At 36.3% G+C, this 9707-nt stretch overlaps 1 protein-coding gene across 4 annotated transcripts in view; it reads left to right on the top strand.

Moving 5' to 3' along the window:
- NUP153 (nucleoporin 153kDa) overlaps positions 1 to 9012 on the top strand; it is a 71355-nt gene extending 62343 nt beyond the window's left edge. For all 4 annotated transcript variants that reach the window (XM_014545185.1, XM_005873038.2, XM_005873037.2 and 1 more), the window contains 5 exons: positions 1199 to 2077; positions 4633 to 4992; positions 5876 to 6148; positions 7386 to 7554; positions 7890 to 9012. In XM_014545185.1, coding sequence (XP_014400671.1) covers positions 1199 to 2077; positions 4633 to 4992; positions 5876 to 6148; positions 7386 to 7554; positions 7890 to 7974 — 1766 coding nt within the window. In that variant the 3' untranslated portion in view covers positions 7975 to 9012. The remainder of the gene's footprint in view (positions 1 to 1198; positions 2078 to 4632; positions 4993 to 5875; positions 6149 to 7385; positions 7555 to 7889) is intronic.
- The last annotated feature ends 695 nt before the right edge of the window (positions 9013 to 9707 follow it).

Genomic DNA, 9707 nt, shown 5'->3' with positions numbered 1-9707 from the left:
GGGAAATGGTGTTAGTTTTTGTCTATTGAGTATGATGTTGGCTGTGGGTTTGTCATATATGGCTTTTATTATGTTGAGGTATGATCCTTCTATTCCCACCTTGCTGAGAGTTTTTATCAAAAATGGGTGTTGGATTTTGTCAAATGCTTTTTCTGCATCAATTGATATGACTGGTTTTTTTCTCTCAATTTGTTTATGTGCTGTATCACGTTTATTGATTTGCGGATATTGTACCATCCTTGCATCCCCAGGATAAATTCTGCTTGGTCATGGTGTATGATCTTTCTGATGTACTGCTGTATCCGATTTGCTAAGATTTTGTTGAGGATTTTGGCATCTATGTTCATGAGTGATATTGGCCTGTAATTCTCTTTCATTGTGTTGTCTTTACCTGGTTTTGGTATTAGGGTGATGCTGGCTTCATAGAATGAGCTTGGAAGTGTTCCTTCCTCTTGGATTTTTTGTAGTAGTCTGAGGAGGATAGGTTTTAGTTCTTCCTTGAATGTTTGCTAAAACTCCCCTGTGAAGCCATCTGGCCCATTGGCTTATTTTTAATCTTTCCTCTCCTACCAGTCAAAAGGCTATGGTTAGTCTTATTACTCTTTCAAAGTTTCTTTATTCACATCATAAGAAAATATACTCTGATTCTGCACATCCTTATCTCTCTACCTTGTTTGACTAAATGCCCTACTGCCTCTGTGCTTCCTTGATTTTAATCACATTAGCTTGGACATACATTTGTTCTTCATTCACAGCTGCCCAGATTGTCTATGGCATTTTGTATGTCTCTGAGTTTAATTTGTCTTAAAAAAAAAAAAGACACATCTGTAGGATTACTAAGAGGAAATGTGTTTGTAATTTTTCGGTACATATTGACACAATGCCTTTTATAACTTTGTGCTAATTTACACATCCACCTGCAATGTATAAAGTGTCTGTTATTCCTAGTAATACTGTTTTATCAAACTTGTCAAATCTCTGCCAGATGAAAGGGGGCGTGTCTAGTTGCTGAGGATTGGGAATATAGTTCTCATGCTGAATTTTTGACAATTTGGTTTATGTTTACTGCCATTGCTAATACTCTCCAAAATAGGCCTTTTCAGAGTTATTCGCATGTCCCTTTGGTTTTCAAGTTTTGCATTTTGTTTGAGTGGATAACATTAACTCAGTGTCTTTTTGGTTTCTTGTATTTTTGAAGGCTTTGGCACATCTTCCTCATCTTCAAACCCAGCATCCTCATCCTTCAAATTTGGTATACCATCATCCTCTTCTGAGCCTTCTCAGACTTTACCAAGCACTGGAAATTTTAAATTTGGAGACCAAGGAGGCTTTAAAATAGGTATGTCATCAGATTCTGGGTCTTTAAACCCCATGAGTGAAGGCTTCAAATTTTCTAAACCAGTAGGAGATTTTAAATTTGGAGTTTCATCTGATTCTAAACCGGAAGAAGTTAAAAAGGACAGTAAGAATGATAATAATTTTAAGTTTGGACTTTCTTCTGGTTTAAGCAATCCAGCTTTAGCCCCATTTCAGTTTGGGATGACTAATCTTGGGCAGCAAGAAAAGAAAGAGGAACTGCCTAAAGCTTCATCTACAGGCTTTAGTTTTGGTACGGGTGTTATTAACCCCACTCCTGCTGCTGCTGACACTGTGGTGACCTCTGAGAACAAGAGTAGCTTCAGCTTTGGAACTATCGAAACCAAGAGTAGCTCAGTGGCTCCTTTCCCATGTAAGACGTCAGAAGCGAAAAAAGAAGAAATGCCTGCCACCAAAGGAGGGTTCCCTTTTGGCAATATGGAACCTGCCCCTCTGTCATCTGCCTCATTGTTTGCTTTGGGAAGGACAGAAGAGAAGCAAGAGCCTGTCACTTCTACTTCTCTTGTGTTTGGGAAGAAAGCTGACAATGAAGAGCCAAAGTGTCAACCAGTGTTTCCCTTTGGGAATTCAGAGCAAACCAAAGATGAGAGTTCTTCTAAGTCAACCTTTAGTTTCAGTATGGTAAAACCATCTGAGAAGGAGTCTGAGCAGCCAGCAAAGGCCACTTTTGCTTTTGGAGCTCAAACCAGTACTACAGCTGGTAAGTACTAAACATTTTCTTTTACAAGGTGTCTTTGATATCTCAGAAAGTCAAGGAATGGTTTACACTAAACATGTGAGAGAGACTAGTAACAGAACTCTCAGGAAAGTAATCTAGAATTTTCAGCTTTAATTTCTCCAGTCCCTCATGATTTTAATGATTTACTGATCTAATTTTGAGAAAAACAGTTCTAATGGAAAGCCCACAATGTTGCACATTTGTTTGTGTCTTTCTCCCTTCTGTGAGCTTTATAATCAGAATTGGCATATACTATTCAGGAAAATAGGCATTCTTTCTTATGCACATGAATATTTTCTAACTAATGAAATTTTTATATGTAGGCTTTCATTTACAAATAGAGATAACCAGTCATTATCAGCCATGTAAGGGAACATAGACAAATATAATTAATCTCTGAGAAATAGGCAATTATGAAAACTTAGATTTTGAAGAAAAAAATGAAATAGCATTTTTAAATGTTAATGAAACAAAATCATTTTATGGACTGAGGAGCAGAAAAAACATAGTTGGTAATCAGATTAGTGAACTGGAATTTTTCAGGGCACAGTGCAAAAGTACAGAGAGATTGATTCAAGCTAGATTCACAAGTGACATTGGAATAAGAATGCTTAGAAGATGAGAGCGTGAAGGAACTGTCAAAAAAGTGATAGAAGAAAATTTCCTAGATGTAAAGAGAGACATTGGTCTTAAAAATGGAAGTAGTCCACTCATTGACAAAAGCCAGTAAAATTTCATGACACCAAGCCAAAATCCTGAATGCTTTCAGAGAGAGAAAAAAGCTGTTTGCCACGAATAAAGTTATATTAGCATCAGACTTCCATTTTGTAACATCAGATGCTAAAAACAGGGCAGTGTTCTCAAAGTGAAAATGGGCTTTGAACCTAGAATTCTGTAACCAGCCAAATTTCATCAAACATAAAGGCAAAATATAGATGTTTTCAGATAAGCAGAGAATCAAGTTGAACACCCATGTCCATTTTGGAATAATAAATTGGAAACACAATCAAAATAAAAATTAAACCTAAAAAACAGTATGAATACAACAAATAGATGTGAGTTTTTTGTGTATTGAATTTTTACTTGGAAATTTAAAAACACCCTTTAAAGAAAATAAAAGCTAAATTATATATTATTTGGAAAGGAATAAAAATTAGATAGGGTTTAACCAAATTTAATCATGGGCTTTTTCTATACCAGCGGTCGCCAATCTTTTGGACCTCGTGGACCACCGGTTGGCAACCGCTGCTCTATACTGTTTCCATTGAAATAGACCTCTTAACCCTCCTCTATACTGACTTGAAAGTGAGCTAAAATTTTAGCTCCATTTTCCTAACCCATGCTAATGCCCTTACAATAAAGTGACCAGCCATGTCTAGTAGACCATATTGAAACTGAGACATTATTGGAACAGTTTCCAAAAAAAGTCTTCAATAAGGTGATTGGATTCAGGATCATCATATAAAAGTCAATAGCTTTCCTCCAAAATCAGCAGTAAAGTGTTGGACAACATATTTCATTTGTATTTTCTAACATTTTAAATTTGTACTTTATAAAAGCTACAGAACCTGTTACATGCTAACATAATAAAAACATATATAATACTTGTTCCTGAGTGAGAATATTTCTCTCCCTCCCAGTCCCAACCCCCAATATAATTTAAGTTCTTAGAGGAATTGTTGTGGATCTTGAAGTTTATATAGAAGGAAAATGCACAAAAAATTTTGGGGAGAAGGGCAGGCACACAGATAGGTTTGCCTTACTAAATATCAAACCATACTGTCAAGCTATAATAATTAAATCAATTTAGTAACAATAACTATATCAGAAACATATTTGGAATTTAATATGTCATATAGGTGAGGAAAGAATGCGCTAGTCAATACATGCTGCAGGAAAATTAGCTATCATTTGGTTAAATTGAAGTTTTAATCCTGCTAACATAAGTTGCAAATCATATTTATAAAAGTAAATACGATTCAGGTATCTTCCACTGTCTGAATTTGTTATCCAAACACAGTATCTATACAGTTAAATTTGGATATAAGGCATATTTTTAGTAATCTGAATGATGAAGATTTTCCTATTAAGACAAAATCTATAAAAGATGAATGTATTTGACTACATCAAAATTTAATATAACAGATATGCCCATTTGATGAATAAATTTATATATACATATATGTAGTATATATATTTTAAATATTTTTATTGATTTCAGAGAGGAAGGGAGAGGGGGAGAGAGATAGAAACATCAATGATGAGAGAGAATCATGGATCGGCTGCCTCCTGCACACCCCCAATGGGGATCAAGTCTGCAACCTGGGCATGTGCCCTTGAGCAGAATCGAGCCCAGGACCCTTCAGTCCGTAGGCCGATGCCCTATCCACTGAGCCAAACAGGCTAGGGCACAAATGAATCTGTATTAAAAATGTCTGTTTTCTAATGACTTCTTAGATTGTAGGATAGGAAAAAATGCTTTCTGTGATTACTTGTTCTTACAAATTTTTGTTTGTTTCTTAATTTTCGTCATACAGATCAAGGTGGAGCAAAGTCAGTTTTTAGTTTCTTGAACAACAATTCCTCTAATTCAAGTACACCAGCCACTTCAGCTGGTGGCAGCATATTTGGTAGTTCCACCTCTTCATCCAGTGCACCAGCGAGTGCCTTTGTGTTTGGACAGGCCAACAATCCTGTGAGCAGCTCTGCCTTTGGTAACCCTGCTGAATCCAGTACATCTCAACAATCTTTGCTGTTTCCTCAAGAGAGTAAACCAGCAACCACATCCAGCTCGGGTACAGCTGTTACCCCATTTGTCTTTGGTCCAGGAGCCAGCAGTAATAATACTGCAACCTCTGGTTTTAACTTTGGAGCTACAACCACATCTAGCTCTTCAGGTACTTTTAAAAAGAACAAAAAAACCATTTGTGTACTTGGATTGGCCTTAATTATGAGTATATCAACTCTTAGGAATTAATATGGCAGCTTATTACAAAATGACATGGGTGCCTTTACCTATTCTATACTAGGGATGTTGTAGTTATTCACTCTAAGGTGTATATCTTGTGTTTAAGTTTAATATAATTAACTCTTGAGAGCAATTTTTCTAATTTCAGCAAGAGTGTTATTTTAGTTTTTGCAAGTAAGTAACCAGACATGGGTTATTTTATGAGACATTAGTCCTCATTGTGCAGTGTGTACATGATACAACATTAGCTGATTTCTGCATGTGTTAAATTTCTGATGAGGTTAGTTGTTGTCTTCGATATATTCCATCTAAAATTTTTTTACTATGAAGATGGGTAGTTTTGTTAATAGTTTTTTTGTTGGTGTTATTTTTTTATTAATCCTCACCAGACACTTTTTCCATTGATTTTTAAAGAGAGTGGAAGGGAGGAGGGGGAGAGACAGAGAGAGAGACACATCGATTGGTTGCCTATTGTATGAGTCCCTACCGGGATTGAGCCTGCAACTAAAGTACGTGCCTTTGACGGGAATCGAACCTGAGACCCTTCAGTCTAAGGGCCAACGTTCTACCCACTGAGCCAAACCGGCTAGGGTAAAGTTTTTGTTTATATGGATTCTGTGTAGTTTTGCTAAACAATGATAGAGATTTGCGTTCTTACAATTCTTACAATCATTATTCAAAACTTGGTGGGATTTTTTCCAGCAGGGTAAGAATCTGAAAGGAAGCTTTGAATTTGTTTTTGGCTTCTTAGAGATTTCTTGAGAATTATCTCTAACTATCCTGGTGATTTACATAATTCTTTGGGCCTGTAGGATGCTCCTTTGTGTTTGGCACTGGACCTTCAGCACCATCTGCCAGTCCAGCATTTGGTGCTAACCAGACCCCAACATTTGGACAAAGTCAAGGTGCCAGCCAGCCAAATCCCCCAGGCTTTGGATCTCTGTCATCTTCAGCAGCTTTATTTTCTGCTGGTTCTCAGCCTGCACCACCTACTTTTGGGACAGTGTCAAGCAGTAGCCAGCCTCCTGTGTTTGGACAGCAGCCTGGTCAGTCTGCATTTGGCTCTGGAACAGCTCCAAATTCCGGTGAGTGTGTGTACTAGTTATGTACTTTGTATCTGTACTTAGGTTTAGTATGTCTTACATATGACATTTTTCTTTGAACTTTGAAACATGCATGCCTTTCTTTAATTGTCTGTCCTACTCAGTAGACTAGAGAAGTGTATGTTTAGTCTTACCTATAAACCACATTCCCAACTTTGGCACATTAAGCATCTTTTAACTCTTTGAATTAGATATTGGATTCATCCCATCCCATTTCTCCCCTTCTGTATTTTGGGGCATTCTAGCCTAGATTTCAACTGTGGTGTTTTCTAATCCTCTTTGTGATCAAATTTACTTCAGGAATTTATGCCTCAGCTCTAGTACTCTTCCTGGGACAGTCCAGCCGAATTGTCTCATGACACTTCCTATTTGATGACACAAACCTTTTCACTTGTATATTTAAACAAATGTTTCTGTGTTTGTTCTTTTAATATAGTTAATCACATGTATTATACAGGGTGGGGCATTGTTACTTATTAATTGTGTTATTTTCCATTGGAACATTTGCCCCACCCTATAATGACATATACAGTCACACTGTACAGTTAGATTAATATTCTGAGTATGCAAATACCATGTGGTCTACTGGGATTATTCCCACACAAAATTTTGTTTTCTCTGGCATTAATGATTCCCCCTTTGTTAATGATTCCCTCTTTGCATAGATCTCTTCTCAATATTTTCAAGTGCATTGGCTGTTTTTCAGGATCTGAAAGAAGTTTCCCAGGATTTTCTAAACTGCTCCTCCCACCAGGCTTTCTATAGAGGCTTACTATTTAACTGAAGTCTTGGGATCCTTTTTACCAATTATCTTGGAGATTCCCTGTAGCTTTTTCTTAAAAAGCATCTCTCTTTCCTTGGTGTCATCTTCTTCCCACTTCCATGTTTTGATAGAGCAGACCTTCCAGTGATTTTTTTTTTAAGTACTCAGGGAAGAAAATTTTGAGACCATACATTTCTGGAAAGATCATTATTTTGCTCCCATGTTTGGTAAGATTTTTGGTGGAATATAGGTTTAGATTGGAAATCCTTTTGATAATTTTGAAGGCATTTCTCCATTGTGGACTTCCTGAAGATCCACAGTGGAGAAAATACTCGGTTTTCTTTAAGTGGTCATAAGAGAGCTTAACCCTTTACTGTATTTTGCATTAAAGGGCAGAGTCATTTCTAGAAAAACTGTCACTTTTATCTTAATGTTTTTTTGCTTTAACTATTGTAGGTTCAGTTTTCCAATTTGGCAGCAGCACTACAAATTTCAATTTCACAAACAACAGTACGTCAGGAGTATTCAAATTTGGTGCAAATCCGAGCACACCTGCAGCCCCAGCCCAGCCTTCTGGCTCAGGGGCCTTTCCATTTAATCAGCCGTCAGCGTCATTTACAGTGGGGTAAGAGACTTTTTGTTGAAATGGAGAATTTAGCATGGTAAGGACGTGTGCTTGTGCATGAATGTGTGTGTGTTCTCTGTTTTTAAAAGCACCAACGTGCAGTGTAGTTCAGGTAAAGGCAAGTATGTTCTCTAATATCAATTTACCATATTATAGTGTGGGAGGATCATAGCCTGAAAAAAAGAGCTGGGTGTGTATGTGTCCTGTGCGGCAGGAAATTTGTTTACTTGAACAATGTCTCTTTTCCCCCCTTGTCACTGGTCACATTTAGAGTTATATTATGACTCTAAAATTTTGTGCATCATGTCACATTTTGAAGTTTTTATTTTTCACAGGTCAAATGGGAAAAATATGTTCTCTTCTTCTGGAACTTCAGTTTCTGGTCGCAAGATAAAGACTGCTGTTAGACGCAGGAAATAAATGTTGCAGTGGTGGTATACACAAGTTTAACAAAAGCTGGTGTCCTGCTTTTAGATACTGGATTGTACTACATGCTGGAGTTACCTGAAGTCAATCTGCTTAAGGACTTCTTTGATTTTGGAATTTTCCTCTTTGTTTCTTTACAAAAGCCCTGCCCTCACCTCTCGCCATGCCCTTTAAAAATAAATAATAGACTGATGACTGATTCTTCAGCGAAAATATTTTATGATCCAGCAAATTATTCACTGATTTGGCTTAGGCTGGCTGAATTCAGGAATGGAGCCCGCTCAGTGAATGGCTTTGTATAGAACCTCTTCGTCTGCACCATTATGTGCGTTGATACGCGTTTATGGAACGCATTGATATTGTAATTATATCTGAGGAATTCTGTATAGATTAGAGGATGTTGAAATGAATGATTTCTATGCTGAGTTGTGCTGGTGTATGTGTGAAGTGAGTGAGTTGGGTGTATTGTGTACTAAAATTTTCTGATAGAGGAAGCCTGATTAAAGAATGGTCTATACTAAGGACTTGTTAGATCTAGTTCCTTCTCCACTTAATAATTATATGCTATTTCTATATTTTCATTCTTCTATCACCTGTCTTGCCTTTTCCATTATTTTATTATGAAACTTGTGTAAATACAATTTTGTTTCTGTACTTTTTGGCATAACATAAATCTGTGAACTTGAAATTTTAATTTTGTGTTAGAATTTTTTGTTGTTTGTTTAGTCTTGTCTCAGATTTTATTATGTAAATCCCATTATTCAAAGTTGCCTAAATCCATTTGGAAATCTTAAAAAAAAAAATTGGGGATTCTTAAAGTGAATTTATTGGCTTTTCTGATCCAGTTTTGTTTGGACCAAAAACCAGTATTGTACAAAGTATTAAGCATATATTTTTATATATTTACTGAAATGGACTGTGGTGACTTTGGATAATAAGGAAAAGTTTAATATTAAAGCCATGTTTATTACAGTATAATTAACATGTTAAACCATGGGATAAATGCCATCAATAAAAAATTGTGAAATCCTTTTTGTTCTAGTGTTAACTCTGGAAGGGAACCTTTTTATAAAGGTTAATTAAGGGTCAGTTAGAAGATAAACTTCAGAGAATGCTTTTAAGTGATTTGGATAACTCCTAAGTCAATGGGGAAGTGTCTGAATTTACAACATATTGAAAGGTACCTGCTTTTTTGTCTGGTGCTAGGAATCATGCCTACTTTGCATATAAATTGACGTACCTTTTTAAAAGTTGGAAATAAACACACAGTCATTTCTGTTTGTACTTGTATTTTCCTTGATAGGTGACTAGACACTGGTTTTTGATGGAGTTCTTGGAGATACATGGCCCCAGCAGCCCACAAAAACTTGAGTGGTCCTTTTGTGTAACTTTTTAAAAATTATTTTAGCGATTTTTTTTTTAACTGGATTTCTTTTCTGTGGTCCATAAAAGAGCTGGGTGGAGAGGAGGTGGTGATGGTGGCAGACAACATTTGGTAATTTTATTCTTCAGTTTGAATGCACAATTATATTGTGCTGACTTATTTTGCTGAACTTGTGGTTGGAATGTAAACTCAGAACTTTTAAAAATGTTTTGGGTTTTTGCCGTTATTTATAATGAAAAGGTAATTTTTCATAGTCAAATATATTAGGCCATCATCAAATGCTGGTTTGGGGGTAGAAATTTTGTATTATAATACATATTTGATATGGATCTGTGATGGTGAA

The sequence above is a fragment of the Myotis brandtii genome, unplaced genomic scaffold (assembly GCF_000412655.1).
Source record: "Myotis brandtii unplaced genomic scaffold, ASM41265v1 scaffold398, whole genome shotgun sequence".
Classification (NCBI taxonomy): Eukaryota; Metazoa; Chordata; class Mammalia; order Chiroptera; family Vespertilionidae; genus Myotis; species Myotis brandtii.
The sequence above is the reverse complement of the archived record's forward strand: the minus strand, read 5'-3'. Positions and strand labels throughout refer to the sequence as shown.